This window comes from Macaca mulatta, chromosome 18, assembly GCF_049350105.2.
Source record: "Macaca mulatta isolate MMU2019108-1 chromosome 18, T2T-MMU8v2.0, whole genome shotgun sequence".
Taxonomy (NCBI): domain Eukaryota; kingdom Metazoa; phylum Chordata; class Mammalia; order Primates; family Cercopithecidae; genus Macaca; species Macaca mulatta.
In genome coordinates this window covers 57,447,015-57,471,783 of record NC_133423.1, presented here as the reverse complement: position 1 = coordinate 57,471,783, position 24,769 = coordinate 57,447,015, and the positions used below count along the sequence as shown (strand labels likewise).

The 24,769-nt window shown below is 37.9% G+C and overlaps 1 protein-coding gene across 7 annotated transcripts in view; it reads left to right on the top strand.

Annotated features, from left to right (window-relative positions):
- MAPRE2 (microtubule associated protein RP/EB family member 2) overlaps positions 1–24,769 on the top strand; it is a 163,998-nt gene that overhangs the window by 25,304 nt on the left and 113,925 nt on the right. For 5 of the 7 annotated variants that reach the window (XM_015121719.3, XM_077974655.1, XM_015121718.3 and 2 more), the window contains one exon: positions 2,517–2,578. Coding sequence is in view for 3 of the 7 variants with exons in the window: in XM_015121718.3 (XP_014977204.1) it covers positions 2,517–2,578 (62 nt within the window). In the remaining 4 variants the exon portion in view is untranslated. Of the gene's footprint in view, positions 1–2,516; positions 2,579–21,533; positions 21,638–24,769 lie in introns of all 7 variants that reach the window. The other 2 variants (XM_077974653.1, XM_077974654.1) reach the window with 1 other exon arrangement.

The following is a 24,769-nucleotide window of genomic DNA, read 5'->3' as shown; positions in this document are numbered from 1 at the left end:
CCCCAGTCCTAAAGATTTTCTCCTGTTTTTTGTTTTTTCTACAAGTTTTGTAGTCTTACATTTTGCATTTATGCCATGATCCATTTTCAGTTTGTTTTTATGTAAAGTGTGAGACTTGCAGACACTAAGAGCTCTACTCCTGCCAAACACAACAGGAGCAAGCTTTGCCTCACTCCTATCCCCACTAGCAAAGGCTGGATGGGAAGGCTAGACCTCTATCCTTGCAAGACTGGACCTTCTTGAGCACCTACCATATGCTAGGTCCTGGACTTATGACGGTGGAGTGAAGGCTCTCCAGGTATTTCTAATCTACGTCAAATGACTGCTATTAAGGTATTTTAGTGTGGACACACAGATGAAAGAGAAAGGAGTTAGTTACTGGTCTGCCAGACTCAATTAAAAATCTATCCCTTTCTAGCTGCCTGATACTGGGCAAATTGCCCCACTACTCTGAGCCTCAGTTTCTTCATTTACAATAAGACAGTTTTGAGGATTAAATTAGATAAAATATGTGAAATGACTGGTGCATAAGGTGTTCAATAAATAATGTCATTCTCCAAACTGATCCATTGTGGATGCTGAAAAATTAGCAATGGACCATTGTCAGAAAATAGAAAAAGGCCAGTTGTATACAGACAATTCTGAATTTTCTAAGGGCTACTTATCTGCTTTATAGATAAACTAGAAACCTTACATTCCTGCTTCATAGCTTGGTGGCCAGTGGCTTGCACAGCTACTAGGTACAATTAAATAAAGTAGATAAATGAAAATTTTATTCTGATTCAGTTCAAATTTCTGGAAAATTGAAGGACTTAAGAATAGAAACTGACATGGATGGGAACCAATATTGTTAAAATCTGAATTTTAGGTTTATCAACTATCATTAAATTATAGAAAGATATAAAGTAATCATAAAATTAAATTCTGCTGCAAAATATGTAAGGAAATTCAACTTATTGTATCTGAAGGAAAAAACTTAGATTGTAGTCAATATACCTAAATTTAGTTATTGATACTATTTAGGTACACTATTCATGTTAAGTTTTCTGATTTTTAAACAAGCCCAAGTTTATTAATTATTTTTGAAATCCTTCACTGAGTAGTATAACAATTCAGCTGTCACCTTTACTTTTATTCTCTTGACACTTGCCATTTTGTTCTTTGCCTTTTTTTAACCATCTCCTTTTTCCCTTAGAGAAAAACTATAAAATATCTACCTCCTCCCTTTTAATTAAAAAAAAAAAAAGAATTCTAACAGCAGCATCTCCAGAACTATGTCTGGGGATAATCACATCGTGTTGGATCTATCACAAATATTTTATTTTTACGCAATTGATTTTAAGCTAAATAAACACCTAAGTCTTTTCTGAAATGGTCATAGAAAACACAGAAGAGCAATGTAGGGCTTAGGTGGAAAGTGGGGAAGAGAGTTAAGACTCACACGTACATGCATGTCAGGTGATTTATAGCAGCATTCCATTGAACCATAGCAACCTCCTCCGTAACCATTCATTCCCCAAACACTGGACTCTCAAAGCAAACTCAAAGCTCATGCATTTCTCAGCCTCCAGAATTGGATTTGTCCCTCATCTGTTTCCTGTCTTACTGCCTCATTTAGTCAAAGCATGTTTTGAAAATAAATAGCTAATTCATATAAAGAAAGTAAATTGGCCGGGCACGGTGGTTTACGCCTGTAATCCCAGCACATTGGAAGGCCAAGGCAGGCGGATCCACGAGGTCAGGAGATCCAGACCATCCTGGCTAACACACGGTGAAAATCCGTCTCTACTAAAAATACAAAAAAATTAGCTGGGCGTGGTGTCAGGCGCCTGTAGTCCCAGCTACTCGGGAGGCGGAGGCAGGAGAATGGCATAAACCCGCGAGGCGCAGCTTGCAGCGAGCCGAGATCGCGCCACTGCACTCCAGCCTGGGCGATGGAGCGAGACTGAGTCTCAAAAAGGAAAGTAAATTACTAAATTACTGCTTATTGATACGTACACTTTTAAAGTCGTTTATAATGCTTATCCTGTCGAAATTAAAAATCTTTTTGACTAGAAAAAGGCTGTGTTGATACTAGATATAAAACCTGGATAAACCTAAGTTTGGGGAATTCAGTACTTTAATTGATGTTGGTATTTGATACCCCACTAGAGGCACTGCTTCTTGGGGTTATCTGCCAACATGATTCCCATCACATCAGACTATCAGGCAAGGGGAAAAATAAAAGAAAAATTATTTTCATAGGAGTGACATTATACTAAGTTTTTATCAACTATTAATCAATGTGAGAACTGATCTAATAATAGAGATTGAGAGTATAATTCTATTATCTGGCTGACTTAATCTCTTTCATATGGTAAGATCGATTGACTTTTGGATATTTGGCGCGTATTTTTTCTTTAATTTTTTTCCATTGCTGGCCACACCCACTGAACTAAATTATAACTCTTTGCTTCCGTATTTTCATGATATTAAATGCTTGCACTCTCTTTTTCCTTCCATTTTTACTATTCCAGTGTCCTGTTTCCCAGAGGAACAGTTCATTTCCACAGACAGGGAGAAAGCCTGGATGCTCAAGGTAAGGTTTATATAAATTATGTTGCATGACTCCTTACTCAAAAATCAATTTAAAGTGAGTAGTAATATTGTCCTTGTAACAAATTTATTTTCAAAATTCCAGTATACAATTAAAGCCAATATTTGAGTAAATACACTCTTTTAAAACACTATTGTTTCAAGCCAAATTCCATTTCCCAAGTGTACGAAGGGCTAATTAATTGCTATTAGCAATTCCTCTAAAAATGGTCTAGCCAATTAATTAAAGTTTGATTTTGAAAAATCTTAGGATAGGTGGGGAGGGTAGAATATCAAGATATAGTCAAAATGAACTCATGACATCGCTATTTATGAATAAATGATTTTTATTTGGTATGTTAAGAATCAAGGAAGCCACTCTGTTGGCTTTGAGAGGCAGAAAGAGAGAGAGAGTGAGAGCGTGCAAGCATGCTTGTGACAGAGATGAGGAACCTAGAAAGCCTCATATTTTTCAGTTTAGGATTTGTCTTTGAGATGCAATCATTTTGACCTTCAGTTATTTCCGACTAGTACTCCAAGTCTCTCTAAGTAATGCCTTCAAGAGTCATCTCCAGGAGCCCTTGGAACAAAGGAACAATTAACTGAAATTCCACCAGATGGCAATATTTGGAAAGCCATTCAGAGAGGTCTCAAAGCTACAAGCTATTATTGTTCACACAGAATAGTCTCACAAAGTGTGGTGTGACATCCTATATTTCATCAAAGGTGCTCTAAACATCTTTTATTTTACTCCTATTTCTCCACAGCATCAAACATTTTTACTTAAAAAAAAAACAGTGTGGGGGGGCGTATTAGTTTTCTTCTTTTTACAAGAATTCTGGAATGATAAAATTAGAAACCTCATTCTTAAACAGTAATTCTCCAAACAGTAATGGTGAATATTAAAAGCTCAAATCAATGAATAATATACCATATTTGTTTTGGGGCCTCATTGTAATAAATGCTATGACTGGTGGTCATTTTTTAAATATTTGCAAAGAGAAACTGAAATTCTACTACTTAAAGGACAATAACATTTTAAGAAGTTGTCTTGATATTAAAATTTGCAGGTATAAAATTTACTGTATTGACTTGGAATAATTAGGGTTTTTTTAGTGGATGAATAGATGTTTTCCCCTTTTACTCTAGTGAAAGTGGAAATATGGAGCACTTTTGTAGGCTGAGGTGGGCGGATCATCTGAGGTCAGGAGTTCAAGACCACTCTGGTCAATTTGGCAAAACCCTGTCTCTACTGAAAATATAAAAATTAGCTGGGCGTTGTGGCACATGCCTGTAGTCCCAGCTACTCGGGTGGCTGAGGCACGAGCATCACTTGAACCCAGGAGGCAGAGGTTACAGTGAGCCAAGATCGCACCACTGCACTCCAGCTTGGGTGACAGAGCGTGACTCCGTCTCAAACAAACAAAGTGGAGATATGGTACCCTGCATGGTGCCCCAACAGCTGGAATATTCGGGGGCCAGAGCAGGCTCTAGAGCAGAGTTGGGACAGGGGTCAGTGGAAAGGTACCTGAGGGCATTAGAAATAGGAAGAACCAGGAAGAGAAACCGTTGAAGCTTTCTGTGTCTGCAGCCACAGATCATGAGTGCCCTTTGAAAACTGATCTTGTACTGCTAGCCCTTATAGTAGATGGTCCATATGTGGGGTCTGTCTGGGACAGTCCTGATTCAATTCTGTATTCCTGGAAAATAGTCTAGGTAGCACCCCCTTTCACCCTCCAAACGTTTCATTTTGGATGATAAATTATATGATCATCCTATCTTGCAGGGTGGTGAAGAGAAAGTAATAAGAAAAGGTGGCCCATTACCTAAATAGGGTGTCACTTTATAAACCTCCTTATATATGGGGTATGGGACAAACGTGTATTTAAAGAGCCAAATTGTAAATATTTTTGCCGTGCTGGTCATATAAGTGTTAGTCACAACTGTTCAACTCATTGTAGTGTGAAAATAGCCAAAGATAATACATAAAGAAATGGCCTTGTCCAGGCACCGTGGCTCACGCCTGTAATCCCAGCACTTTGGAAGGCCGATGTGGGCGGATCACAAGGTCAGGAGATTGAGACCATTCTGGCTAACATGGTGAAACCCCGTCTCTACTAAAAATACAAAAAAAATTAGCTGGGCATGGTGGCGGGAGCCTGTAGTCCAGCTACTCGGGAGGCTGAGGCAGGAGAATGGCATGAACCTGGGAGGCGGAGATTGCACCACTGCACTCCAGCCTGGGTGACAGAGCAAGACTCGGTCTCAAAAAAAAAAAAAAAAAAAAAGGACTACACTTGGCCTGTAGACCATCATTTGCACATCCCTGATAGATAACAGAAATGGGTTAAGGTGGTCAGAAATGGCAGAGAACCAAAGAGACAACCATCATTAATCCCTCTCCCTTCTCTCTATATCCCTTCTGGGTTGCACCCTCCTTTATTTAACCCTTTCAGGAACTAGTACAGTTGACCCTTGAACAGCATGGGTTTGAACTGCACGGGTTTACTTATAAGTGATTTTTTTTCAGTAAACGCAATCGAACCTCCATATCCGCGGATTCCAAATATGCAACCAAAAGTGAACTGAAAATATAGTATTCATGGTATGTGAAACCCATGGACAGCCAGCTTTTCATATCACTTGATTCAGTGGGCCAATTGGGAGACTTGAGCATGAATAGATTCTTGTGGGGGAAGGAAGGTTCTGAAACTAATTCCCTAGGGAAAACTGTATTGCTCATTTCCTCGAGTGAGTGATCCTATCTGCTGTTAAGTAGTTCCTGAGATTCCTTTACTGGGTGTCACTTCTTGTTTCTCATCCAAATTTGTTCCTGCACCACACACAACATGGTTGTACTTTATACCTCATGATGTATAAGACTCAGGTATTACCTGAGTCTTAGCGTTAAATACTGAAGCAATAGTTCATTGGTAGGCAATTTAATTTTATGCTTTGATCCTCACTAAACAGTTATCTTTGGGAAATATAATCAGTCACATTAAGGAAAAGTTCATGTTGACTATAACAAATGTTTTATCATATTAATGAAAAGTAACATAATACATTTAAAGAAAACCTTGGGGAGAAAATCACCCATAACAACACTAGCATCCTAAATTAACTGTTTTTCTATTTTTGCATATTTGGTCTTCTTACAGGCATTCCTAATGTTCCACAGTGCATATCATAATAAGCGTGAACTTTGTATTTTACTTACTGTGAGTCACAGCATCTTTTACTTTCATGGGTCATCAGAACTGTCATTGGAATAGCAGTATAATGTTATATCAACATGCCATAGTATATGCTTTAATTCTTACTATCTTCCCATTTTCTCTATAAAAAATGCTATGCTAAATTTCTATACAGATCTAATTGTTGGTTTGGTTTGGTTTGGTTTGTGTCTATTCATCTATTTTCTAAGGTCACAATTCCAGAAGTGAGATTATTTGTCAAGGATAGACCATTTTTATGACCCTTAATCTAGTTTACCGTATTTTTCCCAAAGATTTGGAACAATTTACAGACATTTGTAGTTTTAGGCTACCAGTTTCACCATAACATTTTCAGAAAGTATTTAATTTATTCAATAGCATTTGCTGAATGACTACTAACTGTAAAGCACTGTGCTGAGTGTTTTGGGGTGTATGTGTGTATATGTGTGTGTGTATATATATATACACACACACATATATATATATGAAAGATGTGCTCATTCTACTTTTATTTTGTGCCTACTATCAGCTAGGTATTGTAGTTTTTCAAAGGTGAGCAAGAGATAACTTCTATCTCAGAGCATTTGATTTTACTGGGGAACTAAGATATATGTAAATGACTGTAATAAGAAACTGAGATGTACCATAGGAGAAATACAGTTATAATGTAATGGGAGTTTGGGGAGGGGGAGGTAGAGATGACATCTGAGCTGAGCCATGAGGGTCAGTTGGTTTGGAATGCTCAGGGATCATGAGGTTAGCTATTCATTCCATAAACATGTATTGATCACCAACTCTATGCCAAGTATTATGGTAAAAGCTAGGTATATAGAGGTGACCAAGGTAGAGCTCTTAAAGCATACTATCTAATGGAGTAAATAATCTTTTTTAAAAAATCAGTATAAGGGTGGTAAGCAGGCTAGCTTGCCTGGCAGAGGATTCACAGGGTTAGGGATGAATGCTGGTTTCCTCTGGAATGAAACTTTTCCATGGCTTCTCTTTCGAAAGACACAGCCTTCATCATCAGTTATTGTGTCAGAATCTGTGGGACACCTGCTTCTGGAGGTTTGAAGGTTTTGAAGTTTCTTGTAATTGCACTTGTACTGACCAACATTCTAATTAAAGCTAGCCTGCACTGACAGTCCCCCCAGTGAGTACATTTACTGGGAATGCACAGAGGATAGGCCTGGGATCAGTGAGACGTACAACTTGGCCCTCACCAGATGATGATGGAAGTAAATCACTGAGAATTGTAGGTTTCATTTGTGTTTTGTCTTTAAAACAACTGGAAGGAACCTCATTGATAATCTAATCCAAAATCTCATTTTACAGATGAACGTTCTTAAGTGAGGAGAGGTTGAGTGACTTTTCTAGGGTTAGACAGTGGCATTACCACAGCACCAGAACCTTCACTTCTGATTCTTCTTGTTCTATGGTCACTTCTTTAATTAGCCCTGCCTCATCTATACCATAGAGGTAGTAAGAATTAGGACTAGATTAACCTAAGCATCCCTTGTATACATAAAAGCAATCAGATAATTTTTACCTATCTCATACCACAGTAAAAATTTTTTTAATTTATAATGTTTAACTAAAATTTTATTTAGGCCAGATATGGTGGATCATGACTGTAATCCCAACACTTTTGGAGTCTGACGCTGGAGGATCACTTGAGGCCAGGGGTTCAAGACCAGCCTGGGCAATATAGCGAGACCTCATGTCTCTACAAAGAAAAAAAGTAAAAAGTAAAAACAATTAGCCAGTGTGGTGGCACATGTCTGTAGTTGCAGCTATTCAGGAGGCTGAAGCAGGCAGAACCTTTGAATCCAAGAGTTCAAGGCTAAAGTGAGCTGTGATCTTACCACTTGTGAGCTGGACAAATAGCTTGGAAAAAGCTCCATTTTCATCTTCAAAGTAGAGATATAATACATGTTGTTTGTTGTAGGAATAATTAGAGGTAACATAATTGTTGGGTGCATAATGGACACTGAGAAAATATTGAAATATTGATTTTCTTTCCCCTTCCCTCCTAGAGCTACAGGTTCTTCATGGGATTCCTCTTGTTTATTAATCAAGTTGCCTTATAAGACTTCTGATAATTAAATGATGGAATGAGGGTACATTTATAAACTGTGATGCAGAGATTAACAGTCTCATTTCTGAATTTTACTTAACTAGGCTTAATTAGAGGTTTAGAGGATTTTCTTTATGGTTCCTTTTCCTCCATTTCTTCAGTAGCTTATCTTACATGTTCTACGGATGTGTTGGTAAGACTTAAAAATTCACTCATTTTCTCTGTGTTTTATCTTAAATATTGTGTCAAATAAATATACAGAGGTAGATGATTAGATAAAGAAAATATGGCTAAATATTAACAATTGCTGAATATAGCTGGTGGGTATGAAGGTCTGTTATACTATTATAAGATTTTTTTACTTTTCTGGATGTTTGAAATGTCTCAAGCAAATTTTTTTAAAAGCATTATGTATCAAGTATTAATTAAGCTTCTAAGCTTCTACCATGGCTCCATCACTGTTCGGAGGCAGAGGATAGATTTTACATGAGACAGTCAGGGATCTCAGCCCTGATGGAGATATGGCCCACTGTAGGGAATGTTAATGAAATAGGCAGTTCCATTCCAGAGTGCTGAGTGCTGTGATGGGAGAGTACAGGTTGCCTTGGGAGTCCTCAGCAGCAACAGTTAAGCCAGAACTGGTCTGCAGAGGTCAGACAAGGCTTCCAAGTTCAGTGGCATCTAATCTGAGACCCAAAGGAAAAGGAAGAACTAGCCAAGTGTTGGGGAGAGGGGGACTTCAGAGAAAGGGAAAATGTTTGGGAAGAAAGAGTAGCAGCTTCAAAGATCTGGAGGGAAAATAAGAGAAGCATTTGGCATATTAATGAAATGGAAAGAAGTTCAGTAATGAGCCGGAGCATTGAGGGAATAGTGACAGGTAAGACTGGACAGATAGACAGATCAGGAAGGGCCTTGCCAGGCTAAAGAAGAACCCTGGGTTGTATTGTAAGAGATGTTGAAGTCCTTTAAGCGTAGAAGTAAAACTACCTGTTTTATATCTTAGAATGGTCACTCTGATGGCTGTGTAAAGGAAAGATGAGGAAGGGACCTGATTAGACAGCAGAGAGACCAGGTGGAAGATGATTAGCATCTGGCTATAGTGGTGACAGCTGGGGTAGAGGTTAATGGGTGGATTTAAGTACAATTTAGGTGGCAAAAAAAAAGTGGAAAAAACCACTGTTACTTTTGCACCAACCTATAGAAAGGATTGGGGAAGGAAGACGTCAAGGAGTTATTCATTCATCCAACAAATGCATATTGAGTGCTAGCTATGTGTTAAATGCTGTTTCAGTACTGTGAAGAAAAGTAAAGAAAGGGCGACAGGAATAGCGCCTGAGGAGGTGCTATTTTATGTAGGGGGAAGTAATAGAGAGGGATTTTCTAGAGGAGAACACATTGATCTTTAAGGACCCTCTTAAGGGATGGCAAAGTGAGAAGTAGTCACCTAAAGATCTTGGGGGTTCAGTGAGATCCATGGGAGCTCCATAAGTGGCAGTGCTGTGGTTGGCAGAAGATAGTGCCCAGTGTCTGGCATGAGTAAGTGGGGACTTTGGTGAGTGTTATTTACTGAGACAGGACACACTGTAAATGTGAGGACAAGAAACAGAAGCTCAGTATTGCTCATGTTGAGCTTAGGGTGTCTGTGACATTAAAAAAGATATGGATATAGATATCTTTATATATATATGGATTTGAGACCTGAACCTTAGAAGAAAAAGAAATGAATTACAGCTTTGAGAGTCACCAGCATGTAAGCAGTAAGCCACAAGTATAGATAAAATTGCCCGAGAGAGTATAGAATGAGAAAGAGAGGCCAGAGTAGAACCTTGAAAATCACCAAAAATTAAAATGTAGATTAAGAAAAAGAGAGAGAACACCTGTGTTCACAGTAGCAGCATTCACAGTCGCCAAAGGTGGAAACAACCCAAGTGTCCATTGAGAGATGAGTGGATAAACAAAATGGGGTATATACATACAATGGAATATTGCTCAGCCATAGATAGGAAATTCTGACTCATGCTACAACATGGGTGAATCTTGAGGCCAATGCATTAAGTGAAAGACACCAGTCACGAAAAGACAAATATTGTATGATTCCACTTATGTGAGCTATCTAGAGTAGTCAAATTCATGGAGACAGAAAGTGGAATGGTGGTTGCCAGGGGCTGAGAGGAGGGGGAAATAGAGAGTGTTTAATAGCAATAGAGTTTCAGTTTAGCGGAATGAAAACATTCTGGAGAAGGATAGTGGTGATGGTTGAACAAGAATGTTAATATATGTAATGCCACCAAACTGTACATTTAAAAATGGTTAAACTGGTAAAATTTTGTTATATGCATTTTACCACAATTTGAAAGTGAGAGAGATGAAGATTAGCCAGAAACACAGGAGAAAGTCCAGTTGAGTATGCTATCATGGAAGCCAAGGGAAAATACCATTTCAAGAATGAGCAGGGTCAGGACACCCAAATGCCCATAAAACTTATATAAAATAATAAAAACTAAAAATACCTATTGCTTTAGCAACAAAGAGGTTGTTAGTGATCTTGGCGAGAATAATTTCAATGGCATGATCAGAATGGGAGCTAGATGCAAGAAGTTGAGGAGTGAGGGAGAAATTGAGAAAGTGGAAAGGGCAGGTTTAGATAACCCTTAAGATACTGACTATAAAGATGGAGATAGAAATCAGGATCTGTGGGGAAGAACAGTTGATTTCAGGTAGAAGAGACCTGAGTGATTTAAACGCTGCCTGGAGGGAGCCAGTGGGCAAGGCCTAGGAGAAGCTGGTAGAAAATTATAAACCAGAGCTTTTTAATTTTATTAATTGACAAATAGTACTTGTACATATTCATGGGGTATATAGCGATGTTTTGATCTGTGTAATGTAAATAATTATATCAGGGTACTCAACATATCCATCATGTCAAACGTTTATCATTTCTTTCTGTTAGGAACATTTAATGTTTTCATTCTAGCTATTTGAAACTACATGTTATTGTCAACAATAGTCAACCTACAGTGGTAGAGGACACTAGAATCTATCCCTCCTATCTAGCTGTAATTTTGTATCCTTTAACAAATCTCTCTCTATCCTCTCCTTCCCCCTACCCTTGCCAGTCTCTAGTATCCTCTCTTCTACTTTTTACTTCTATGAAATCCCGTGTGTTTGTGAGAATATGCAGTGTTCAACTTTCTGCTCCCGGTTTATGTCACTTAATATAATGACCATCCACGCTGCTGTGAAAGACAGGATTTTTTTTTCTTTTTCATGGCATTGTGTGCATATACTACATTTTCTTTATTCATTCATCTGTTATTGGACATCTAGGTTGATTTAATATCTTGACTATTGTAAACAATGCCTCAATAAACATGGGGGTGCAGAGGTCTCTTTGACGTAATGATTTACTTTCTGATTTAAATATACCAGGGCTTTGAGAAGGCGGGAGGCAAGAGGGGAGGATATAGCCCTTTATTGCAACAAGCAAGAATCCGAATAAGATGGCTGTCCTTTGGGTAAATACCTAGGTTTGGGAACAGAAAAGTTAAATTCTGGTCTAATGGTTTCAATACCTTCTGTAAAGTCAGATGCAAGGCCATCTGCTGAGGGAGGTGAAGATGGTAGGGTCAGAGATATAAGGACACTGAAAAAGTATTGAAACATCTGGTTTATGAATAATGACGGAATCCAAACTAGAGAAACAGCAGGGTGATTTAGAAGCCTTGAGACCCACTGGGTTTGGAGGCCATCAGTTGATTGTTGTGCTGGTCTTCTAGGCAGGGTGATTTTTTTTTCTTTTTAGTCCCAGCAGGTCTTGGCAGTCCATATGAGGCATATATACCTGGCAGATAAAAATTAAAAATTGTATAAAAGCTTTTCTTTGGGGAAACATGAAAATTGATCATGAGGGTAATAAATCTATTTTTAAATGGACTAATGCTTTACTTCTTTCTCTTTAAAATTTGTAAGAGCCAAATGACTGGGTTAAGAGTTCTAAATTGTTTGGTTTATAATGAATTTGTTATTGGTACAGAGATTGTAATTAACTCTCCAGAGACCTCTGTTGACTATAGAGGTTATTGGGAACCAGCCTTAATTATCAATTGATCATTGATCTGAGTGAAACTTTGAACAACTTACTGAGTAGTTTGATGGTGTTACAGTCCCCCCTCATAAACTTGTATTCCCTTTAAGGGTACTGTGGTCCAGGGACAAGCACTGTGTTGCATATAGAAATACAACTGCCCTCTGCTTAGTGCATCTTTATCATGTTGTACATTGCCATAGATTTTTGCCTTTTGCATAGAGTACCAAGATCTAGTTAAGTAATAGTCATTTTTGCTAGCAAAAATGTCACTAAAATTACTCTGAGGTTGACATGTCTTATCAAAATGTTCTGTACAAGTAGGCTGTGGTATGTGGAAAGAATGCTACTGCTGTCTCACAGGTCAGTGCCTGGAATGTTTGTATATATTGAGACCCCTAATCAAGAAATGTGTTTCCTCTACCCCACTTCACTTTCTGACTTTACTTTCCTGGCCAGAGAGTCACTAAAAAGAACAAGTCCTGCCATTAACAAGTTAGTGATAGCCTAGGGATTCTGGATCTGGTGAAGGTGAGTACAGGGGAAGGAGCAAGGCCTGTAAACAATCCACCAAGCCAAGGTGGATTCACCTTCATTTCTACCTAAACTGTGTAATACCTGAACACCAGACCCCTGTATACAGAGGGAAAATATGTGGGAGCATAAACTTTATTTGACGCCTACTGTGTACCAGATACTCTGCTAGCAACTTATCCTCATATGTTCTACATGAAACTTTGTTGATGCTTTTTACAAATGAGGACATTTTTTCAGAGAGGTTACTGACTTGTTCAACACATATAGCTAGTAAGTGGTAGAGCCAAGATTAGGACCCAAGTGGGTGTGAATGCAAATTTGTTATCTACCCTAATAAATCACGTTTTATTTTCCTTCTAGTCCTCATTCACATAATTTTACACAGTTGGTGGGTGTGTGTAGGGGTGGCAGTGGGGGATGTGCATATGTGCGTATGTGTGTGTGTGCGTGTGTGTGTGTGTGTGTGTGTGTGTATTTTTGCCTTTAAGCCCTGGTTGGGAAGAATTTTTTCCTTTCTACAGTTGTCAGACCATGAACAAAAGTTCAGAACAAACCCCAATAAATTGCGGAAACACTAAAATCAAATGCCATTTTTTACATTTCTACTTTTATTTTAGATTCATGGGGTACACGTGCAGGTTTATTACCTGGGTATATTGCATGATGCTGACATTTGGGGTATAACTGATCGAGCCACTTGGGTACTAAGCAAAGTACCCAATAGCTTTTCAACCCTTGCCCCCTTCCTTCTTCACTCTAGTAGTCCCCGGTTTCTATTGTTACCATCTTTATGTCCATAAGTACCCAATGTTCACTTCCCACTTATGAGAATATGTGGTATTGGTTTTCTATATCTGTGTTAATTTGCCCAGGATAATCGCCTTCAGCTGCATCTATGTTGCTGTAAGGGACATGATTTCATTCATTTTTATGGCTGCACAGTATTTTATGGTATATATGTACCACATTTTCTTTACCCAATCCACTGTGGATAGACTCGTAGGTAGATTCCATGTCTTTGCTGTTGTAAATAGTGCTGCAATGAAGGTACAAGTGTATGTGTCTTTTTGGTAGAATGATTTATTTTCCTTTGATATGTATACATATCTCCAGTGATGGGATAGCTGGGTTGAATGGTAGTTCTGTTTAAATTCTTTGAGAAATCTACAAACTGCTTTCACAGTGGCTGAACTAATTTACATTCCCACCAACTATGTATAAGCATTCCCTTTTCTCGATGTCCTTGTCAGCATCTGCTGTTCGTTAACATTTTAATAATATCTATTTTGATTGGTGTGAGAGGGCATCTGTGGTTTTGATTTGCATTTCTCTAATTAGTGATGTGGAGCATTTTTCATAAGTTTGTTTGCCACTTGTATGTCTTCTTTTAAGCAGTGTCTATTCATGTTTTTGCCCATTTTTTGATGAGGTTATTTGTTTTTTGCTTGTTCCGTTGTTTAAGTTCCTCATAGACTCTGGATATTAGACCTTGTTGGATGCATAGTTTGTCAATATTTTCTCCCATGCTGTAGCTTATCTGTTTACTTGTTGATAGTTTCAATTTCTTCCAGATTCAATCTTGGGAGACTGTGTATTTCCAGGAATTTATCCATTTCCTCTAGATTTTCTAGGTTGTGTGCATAGAGATGTTCATAATGGCCTCTGAGGATCTTTTGTATTTCTCTGGGATCAGTTGTAATGTCACCTTTGTCACTTCCAATTGTACTTATTTTGATCTTCTCTCTTTTTTTCTGTGTTAATATAGCTAACAGCTATTGATCTTGTTTATCTTTTCAAAGAACCACCTTTGGGTTTCACTGATTCTTTATATAGATTTTTTGGTCTCAATTTTATTCAGTTCTATTAGATTTTAATTATTTATTTTCTTCTGCTAGCTTTGGGGTTTGTTCTTGTTTCTCTGCTTCCCTTTGGTATGATGAAGGTCTTTCTTTTTGAGGTAGGCATTTAGCACCATAAACTTTCCTCCTAACGCTGCATGTGCTGGATCCCAGAGATTTTGGTATGTTGCATGTCTGTTTTCATTTATTTCAAAGAAATTTTTAGAATTTTTTTTATTTCTGCCTTAATTGTGTTGTTTACCCAAAAGTTATTATGGAGCAAGTTGTTTAACTTCCATGTTATGTACCTTTGAAGAGTCTTCTTGGTATTGATTTCTATTTTTATTCCACTGTGGTCCAACAGTATGTTTGGTATGATTTTGATTTTCTTTTAATTTATTGAGACACTTTATGGCTGAGCATGTGGTTGATATTGGAGTATGTTCCATGCGCAGAGGAGAAGAATGTATATTCTGTGGTTGATGAGTGGGGTATTCTGTAGATGTCTATTAGGTCCAATTGTTGAATTTGAGTCCAGAATTTCTTTGTCAATTGTGTATTCCGTGGTTGATGGAGTATTCTGTAGATGTCTATTAGGTCCACGTGTTGAATTTGAGTCCGGAATTTGTCAGTTTTCTGCCTCAATGATCTATCTAATGCTGTCGGTGAGATGTTAAAGTCCCCCACTATTATCATGTGGCTGGTTTTATACAGTTGTAACCAGGCCTTGTCATATTTTATTTTCTTCTTTTTTACTTTATGTCATAAGCAGTTTTCCATGATACAGTACATATTCATGACTGTAGATATGTTTTAATGTCTGTCAAATAGTCTGTAGAGCTGACCATTATTTATCCAACTTGCCATTGTTTGCCATGTGGAGTCTGTTTCAAAGTTAACTTTGGTGTGCCTGAAACTTATAGATCATAACTGGTTAAATAATACTCTGAGTGGCAATTTCATACCTATGTGTCCACATATCCCTGTGAATATAACATGTTTTCTATTATAGCCTGGAATTCCTGATTGGATATTACCTCAGATTTTTAAAACCTTTTTCACATGTGTAATTTTTGCTTTCCAAATAATAATATCCTTAAGAACAGTGGATGAGGAATTCTAGTTTACTTATCTCCCCAGACATTAGATACTTAATACATGCTTCTGAGTTCTGTGTAGTCTATCAAATCAGCTCAGCCTCAGGTTGCCTGGCTACTTGTACTGTGGATGACACAGATTTTCAGCACCCCTTACCTCAAATATCATTCTGCTTAAAATGTGTGCATGACGTGTTTGTCTCTGTTCTAAAATTAGCCGTGCTTCAGTCTTCAAGAAAGCAATTCAGATGAATCATAGATTATCAGGATAATATCAAACTACAGAAGGAAAAATGAATAATACAGGTCAAGATAAGCCCCAGAGTGCCTCCCTAAAGAACTCAATTCCAGGCCAGGAGGATATTTTATTCTCCAGCTGGACTCTAAATCCTACTTTGGATGCTGATTTGTTATTCTGTTCTGATTTTTCAAGGCAATCACTATGCTTTATATTTGCTTGGTAGTTTCTCTCATGGAATTCTCTAACTTTGTTTTTGCCCTTGGTGAGTGCAATGTTCAAACTATGTGAGGTAATGCCATTCATGCAACATTACTTCGGTTTATAATCTGGCCTGAACCATTTGCACCCTCTTTTAGTGAGTACTTAGCTTACAGAAAAGCTTTCCTTGGCTTGTCAAAAACAAAACAAAACAAAACAAAAACGGAGTGAGTGCTTAGAATATTTGTGTACTGACATTATTGCCTCTGACCAGAAGTAATCTATTTCTGTAAAGGTGTCTTTGAATGAGACTGTCTAACCACTCTTGCCTCCTACTCAAGAAAACATATCCCCTCAATTATAAAATAAAAATTTCCTAGCTCAAGAACACTACTTTATTTAAAAGGCTGTGTCCATAAATTTGATATTTTCATTGTATAGTGAGACATAAAAGCATGAAGCATTTGCTTTTAAAATTTCATTTAGGTAAAATGATTTTAGATTATATAGTAAAAATGGCAGAGAAGAAAATTCTGGTTGGAAAAATTGTCATTGCTGGCACAAGAAACAGAATTATTATCTGGATGGAACTCAATACGTATTTTTAACTGATACAGAATTAGGGGTATCCTGGAATGTTCAAAAAGACTTCAGAAGATGTGGTCTTTGAGCCGAGCATACCTGTGTAAAATGGTAGATGAAAGGAAAAGGGACATTCCAGGCAAGAAATGAAATGTAGGCCATCTCAAGGGGGCAGAGAGAACCTGATACTTTAGTGTGAATAACAGAGGATTAAGGAAGAAAGATAAACTAGGGTCAAACTGTGCAGAGTCCCAAATACCAGACCATTATTTAAGCTTTATATTTTAGACAATGAGGGAAATATTGAACATGATGCAAGTATATTCTAGAAAAATTAGTGAGTTTTAACATGGCAGTCTAAATACAGTTTTGCTCCCATCTTTCTAGCTCTTCAACTGAAATAACAAAATTTAAAAAGGAGAGCAAATCCATGACACTTATGGAAACATGAATGGGGACCAGAAATGGACAAAGTTCTGGAAGACGGAAAGGGCATAGGATTACATTGCCAGCTAAATAAGAGCAAAAATTGAAAAAAAAAAAAAAAAAGTAGCTAATTTAGATGACGTAATTCAGAGAATAGAAGAAAAAAATTAACAAATATCCTTAAACAGACAAAATGTATTGCATCCGTTAAACATCACTGCCCCACTCCTCCCAGAAAAAAACAGTTGCTATGAGTAAAAGGTGGTCAGAAAGTACAAGAACTTTGACAAATTAAAAATATAATTAAATCAAAACTCAATTGGACTTAGTGTGGCTAAGAATATCACAGGGTATAAAGCAAAAGATGAAAAGACAGAAAATACTAGAAAAATATTAGAGAAATAGAAGAGTGATCTAAATGGTCCAGCATTCTTTATGAAGAGTGTTAAGAAGACATTGAAGACAAAGAAAGGTATAAGGATTCATATTAAAAGAGGCTACTGAATGTTGACCACAATGAATTAAAAAACCCAAACCTAGGTCCACCCTCATGAAATTTAAGAATAAAAGAGATCTTAGAGCTTGAGGGTCAGAGAGAAGAGTGATTACATACAGAAGAGTCATCACCTGCATGTTGCAGACGTCAATATGCAATTCTGGAGGCTCAGAAACAGTGGAACCATGCTTTCAAAGTTGTCAGGGAAGTGATTTTGGACATTCCAACTATCAATAAAACATAAAAACAAATAGATAACTTCTAACATGAAAAGATTTGAAAACTTTACCTCTCTGTATCTCTCAAAAAATAATTTCTAGATGGACTCCAGCAAAGTAAAAGAGAAAAAATAAAGAATGACATAACATCTAAAAAACTATGGAACTAATGAAAGAATCTAATTACAAGATGTATAAGAAATACCAGGATGCTAGCAGGGATATCAAAGTAATTTGTTCAAATTAGTAAGTTTCATGAAGAATGTTTTGAAGAAAAACCCAGATTCTATGGCTTATACTTAGACGTAGAATCTGAGTATTTTTTATCATAAGATAATGGCATATGCTTCTTCTGTCAATAAAAAAGTAGTTAAAAGCTCTAGGAAAAAAATGTATGTTAAGATTCAAGTTTGATCTTAAACTGAATCATGCTTTTGAACAATAAATGGCATGTGAAAAGAATCCATTTGACTTTGATGTTTTTATTGGAATATTCTTTGGGTTGCAAGATTTAATGAGAGGATTATATTGCCTTCTCTATGGAGGTAATACCACTTGATTCTGGAGAGGATAAGAAATTATATAATCTTAAATCCTCTTTACTAGATTTCAAGCTTAGAAGCAATCTGTAGTCAAAACAGGGAAGATAACCATAGTCACAGAACATAATAATGTAGATGCTAGTCATTTTTATAAAGAAAACACAATCAGAAAACCATACTAATTAAAAGTAGGAAAGGCTGCAAGAAAACATAATAGAGAGTCAGTAGGTACTGTGCCTTGAAATCAGCCAAGAAATATAATTTTAAGAATTTTACTTAAAGGTTGTAAAAGTAACCACTAGAATAATTAAAACTATTACCAATAAAATTCAGAGGGGAGGTGAGAAGTAATTAAAATGTTGTGTAATAGAAACACTCTAAATTTCTTTTATAATGCAAAATAGATACTATGTTGATAAGAATAGAATATACCTGAATTTTTAGAGTGACAATCACAAGCTCAGAAAAACTAAAAACAGAAATAATTTTAAAAACATTTACTCTTTAAAATGGGATTGGGTAAAGGCAAAGAATAATAGTTAAGAAAGATGTTTACTTTTCATATTATACATTCTGTTCCTCAATTTTTAACATGTGTCTGTCTGATTAAAAATATAAATTGTTGGCCGGGCACGGTGGCTCACGCCTGTAATCCCAGCACTTTGGGAGGCCGAGGTAGGCGGATCACGAGGTCAGGAGATGGAGACCATCCTGGCGAACACTGTGAAACCCCGTCTCTACTAAAAATACAAAAAAAATTAGCCGGGTGTGGTGGCAGATACCTACAGTCCCAGCTACTTGGGAGGCTGAGGCAGGAGAATGGTGTGAACCTGTGGGGCAGAGCTTGCAGTGAGTGGAGATTGCGCCAGTGTACTCCAGCCTGGGCGACAAAGTGAGACTCCGTATCAAAAAAAAAAAAAAAATATATATATATATATATAAATTGTTTACATATATTAATGGATTGGAAGGAAGGGGAATAGAAGTAGAGAGATTCTTGGAAGTTATTGCGCTTATCTACATTTCAAGTAATATGAACATGTTGGAAATGAAAGATTGAGAGAGGCAGTTGGAGAAGCAGTTGGAGAAGAATTGGTAAGATTCGGTTGTTGAGTAGATACTCTGAAGAGGACAGGTTAAAAAAAGAAGATGAAGCTAAGATGAATAATATTTTTAGATTCATTAAAGAGGTAATTGAAACTGAAGCCACTGACTAAATGATGCCCAGGATGATATTTTAATTTTTTTTATTTACTGATGCCTTGCTGTTTTTCACTGAGTACTATTTCTCCAGGATAGCTGACAAATCAAAATATAACCATTTTACTATACTGTCAAATATGTACCATAATAAGAATATGATAACCTAAATTTGTTTTTTATTTAATCACAAATGTCAAATATACTACAATAAAGAACCACTGTAGGGCACAGTAAAAAATAATTTTTTGGTCATAATGTTCCTATAAACACTGTTGATGCTTCAGGCTAACAGTGTCTGCTGGCTCTATCAGATACCTTTCAATGATTTGGTTTGTAGCAGGGGGAAAGTACCCAAGTGTTGTTGCATTAGAAGCACTCAGAGTTCTGGGACTATCTTGTTCTGGTACCATAAACTGGGATTTTTAGCAACATTCAGGTCTTCATCCTCATTCCTAAAGGTTTTTAAACTCCTAACTTGAAACTAGGAGGAATGGACATTTTCTCCAGTCCCTCTGTAAATGATGAACTCTGTGTCCCTCTCCCTTTTATTCTCACCCTGACAGCATCCTTTACTCATGAAATATCTTTTGCAATATTTGCTGAAAGCCTTTTGACTATAAATGCTGTTTTCTTCAGACTGAAGTAGAACAAAGCATTTTGTACAAATGAACCTATTTTGGTTCTGTTGATAACAATATAACTTGCTTTTCTTCAGTGAATGGAGAAGAGAATCTGAAGATGAATAAAATTTACTAAGAGTATCTGCAGATCAGGATCTGAAAGTTCATTTAACCTTCATTTCTCATTTTGGAGAGAATTCTAATCATGCAAAAAATTTGGTCTTACATTTGCCTGGCTGATATTCAAGAGGAATTTAGAAATAGACCTTTTCAGTAAATTTAGTATCGTCCTTTATATCACAGACAATGTTAAGGATGGCAACAACTCTCATTGTTATGGGACATTCTCTTTTGTCAGATAAACTAGTGTTAACCTCTGAGGGGACTGATTCTTTAATTCATTGCTGCTTGTTTTTTTTTTTTCTCCATGTGGTGAACAGCTATTAATACTATGATGAATTTGCTTGGAGGGTGAGGGGGGAAAAATATAAAAAATACAGATTAACTATACATTTTAGAATTACATAATTGGGGAATGCTAGAGGGTTATTCCGAAGTCTTTTTAGTGAAATCCTGCTTCTCACCTTGATTAGTACTAGCAAAGCCATATTTCTACTCTTGATCCAATGTGTCCTTTATAGAGTATTTGTACGAAGCATGACATAAGCATGGATTTGCAGCTGTTTCATAACCACTGTGAAGTTTCTTGGCTGTGCTCCACGGCACTGTGTCCAAATTTCAGGAACTCTTCTCGAGTACTGTGAATGTGGAAGGAGGCCACTTGTGGAATGATTTACTTTACCCAGAGTTGAGTGTTTTGCGTGCAGAATGTGAAGCTGCTGTTCAGCTGGTTGTGTCCAAATGGAAGTGACTGGCCAAAGAAACTATTGTTGGAGCTTGTCATCCAGCCTCAAAACTTACCCTCTGTGGAACTTTGCATGTTCTAACCCTCAATAGGAAATAGCAATGCTATAAGTCTTCATTTCTTCCAGCCAATAATCCCCTCTGAATTTTTTAGCTGATATTTTAATGAGTTTAAAACATTGTGATTCTGACTTTAATGATGTACTCGGATTATAATTAAAGCGGTTATAAAGATGAGACAGTTGTGGCTGAATGTTCCCAGCTTTATGTCCTCTTCACCCTGGGAGGACAGGGACTCAGAGGTAGCAGCTCAGATGCTGTTAACATTTACATTTACATCATCAGGATTCATTTCACTAAATGGCTATCTTCTCTGTAGCTTTTTAATAAAGCAAGCTGAAGTTATTTTCAAACAGCTTAGAAGTCTAGCAGTTCCACTGAACACAGTTCAATGGAGTAATCAGATGTAGTAATAGATTCTTCCAAGAGCATTTATGAAGGATTCCAAATAGGAATGTTTACAGGTTCTTCTCTTTGTTTACCAAGTACAGAGGAAGCTTTGCTTATGCTGATACCAGGTGGCAAAACTAACATTCCAGGTTAGGCCGAAACCAAATGCAATCTTACTCTTTCTGTACCCGGTGGGGGGATACGTTTCTAAAGGTAGTTAGGTTTTATAGTGCCAAAAGAAAAACTTAGAATTTTTGTCTTGAAATGATAGGGAACCACTGAAGACTTCCAAAAATGAAAAGAGGGAAGATAGAGCTGGTGGTGAGATGTGAACTGATTGTGAAGCAAGGAAACCTCTCCAGAGAGACTCATGAGGTAGGTGTGAGGAAGGAGTGTGTCTGGAGCAGGGTGTGAGCAGCGGAGAGGAATGGGCGGGACATACGTGTTCCCCTGTGAAATGAACAGGTATGATGTCTCAATCAGACAGATGGATAGACAGGGAAAAACATTCTGAGGATGCAAAACCAAGTGCTGGCTATGAGTTCAGCTCAAGCAGGAGATCTGGAGAGGGAGCCAAGTAGGAGAGAAGCTTCCTCATTAAAGGTACTGTGTGTTGTCTAAACAAATGGCCACAACCTAATTTCTGTGCATGCCTCTGACCTGCTTATTCAGGAAGTGAGAGAATACAGTGATGAATATAGGCACCACACCACAGTCTCACATTTTTACAAGGTGCTTCTGGAAACCTGAATGGAGATTTGACTTTTTTTTTTTAGTTGCTTCCATGGCAACCCTCCCCATGGAAAATAGGCACAGTCTGCAGAGGCCTGTTCTTTTCATTACCACATGGGGTCAGGTTTGTTCTTTCTCCCTCCCCCAAAATATTTACTAGCTCTGTGGAAAAATTGCTGTTGCCCTAAACACTTTACCTGCATCTGCACCCAGCTGTTCCTGTGCCAATGTGACTAGGGACCTTCTGTGTGGCTTTGGCATCCCTCAGGGTTCCACATATAAAGCAGAGGACAGGTTCCCTCTACTCTCAAATTCCCATGCCAACTTGGGGCATGGCTGGGGATAGGAGAGCAGGCAGAGTCCCTCTTCAAGGACACTCACCAGCTCCTAACCCAACATCTCTAACCAGCCATGTAGTCTTGTGGCTTATAGTATGAACTTTAGGTTCTGAGTCTTTGAAAGATCTTAAGCTTTTGATAGTTGAAAATCAGACCCTGAGTCTCATAAATTTTCTTTGGGTTTTTTTCTCTGCCATGGGCTTACAAGTTGATTTTGAAACTTGGAACTTGAACACTGATTCTTTTCTTTCTCTCTTGCATTCCTGCCCCATGCTGAGAACTCAGGGAGTAAAGAAGATTCAGCAGGTGTGTGGGGCAGGTTTTCTAAAGTGGGTTACTACAATCTCTCCCATCCCACCAGTTTTTCTTGCAGTGTGAGATTGACGTTCCTCCTAGTTAGGTTACCAGTGGTGTTGATAGCCCTTCCTCTTGAATCTGGGTGGAACTTTGTGGCAGCCCAGACTGGCAAAATACAATGGAAGTGATGCTCTGTGACTTCCAAGACTAGGTTTTAAAACTGCCATGCCCTTCTGCCTGCTTATTAGGGATGATTGTGCTAGAAATCCAGCCACCATGCTGTGAGGAGCCCAGGCCACATGGGGAAGCCTTGCATAGGTGTTCCAGCCAGAGTCCCAGCTGAGGCCCCAACTAAAAGGCAACATTAGCCACCAGTCGTGAGACTGAGGAAACCTTTATGATGACTTCAGTAGTCAGTTATCTTCCAACCACAGCTACATGAGAGACCATGGGTGACAACCACCTAGCCAAGCCCAGTCAACCTCCAGAATTACAAGAGATAATAATAAAATGATTGTTGGTATTTTAATCCACCAAGTTTGGAGTCACAATAGAGAACCAACAGGGTTTTCCTGTTATCTGTTAATGCATAACAGCCTGCCCCAAAACTTCTTAACTTAAAATAACCATTTGTCATACATTATGGTTTTGTGGACCAGGAATTCAGGAAGGTCTTGGCTAGGTGGTTCCTTTCTAATCCATATATCCATATAGAGTCAGCTGTGGTGGGTAAAGATGCAGGAGCCTTGGTACTCTTGGTGGTCTCTCCTCTCTTCCCCTCCCTCTCCATGGGTCCCATCCTCTGGGCCTGTCTACCTGGTTGGTACTTCCTCCATTGTAGCTGGACTTCTCACAGGGCAGCTGACCTGCCTTCTCACAGGGCAGCATGGTAGTTCCAGGGTAGCTGAACTTCTCACAGGGCAGCTGACCTTTAAGAGACTAAGGCAAAAGCTGCCTGTCATTGTAAGGTCTAGGTCAAGAACTGGTTGGCATCATTTCTACCAAAATCTATTGATCAAAGCTGCCATAGTGATTCAAAGGGAGGAGAAATAAATCCAACCTCTAGAATGGAAGAGTAAGAAAAAATTGTGGCCACAGGGGACAAGGCAGGAACCTAGGTTTATATTTCAAAATGTTACCTAGCAAATCTTATTATACCTGTTTTATGGGTGAAGAAGCTGAAGCTAGAGGAGTTAAGTAATTTGGCCAAGGTACACAACTTGTAAGCACCTGGATTCAAATCCAAAGCATATTCATCGAAACCACGAACTCAGAATTTTGCTATTCTTCTGTGTAAAATATAGTAAATATATAACGTATACTATATTTTCTTAATTCCTAAGTACTACCTTTTATAAGGAAGATACCATCCCCCAACCCCCCAAAAACATACACATTACAGTTCTAATTTTAGAAAAATCTAGAGAACTATTCTAAATGACCTGATTTGGGTCATAGGCCTTTCTCTGAATCAATCCTCAGGGTCTAGAGGATGGAATAATTATATTTGGCAAGCTCTGCTACAACCACAGGGTTTGAAGAAATAATTTCCCAAAAGAGGGAGGAGCAAACAAAATAATATTCATTGTGTATACTCTTTATACTACATGCCATTATTTCTCATTCATGATTTCATTGCATCATTGAAGGCAGATAGGATCTGCCCCAACGAGACTGGAATTGTGGGCTGGTGGGAATGGTGTGAAGACAGGCTGTGTAGAGAAGTTCATTCCAAGCTTTGATTCTAGATCTATCAGCTATTAACTCATATGTCTCACATATTAAGACTAAGACCTCTGGTTTTCCTAGGGGTCTGATTCCTTTATGTAGAAGTTAAATGGAGGCTTCTTAAAGGAGGCCCATTATGTTTTCGTGTGCTACAACTATGCAGTTGGACCCTTCGTTTCCACTTTCTGTACATGTTGAGTCAATGTGAATTGAGAACAGGAAGATGCTTGGTGTCTAAGCACTTGAGGAAACAAAACATAAGCTCTAATTAAAACATTTCTGATGGAAACTTAGTCTTACTTCATGATTTCCAGTTGCATTTTTTTCCTAATGAAATAAGCTGCTTTAATTTTGTTTTAAAAAATTTTATTTGGATGAGGTCAGAAAATGAAGAATTTCTCTTCCATTACTC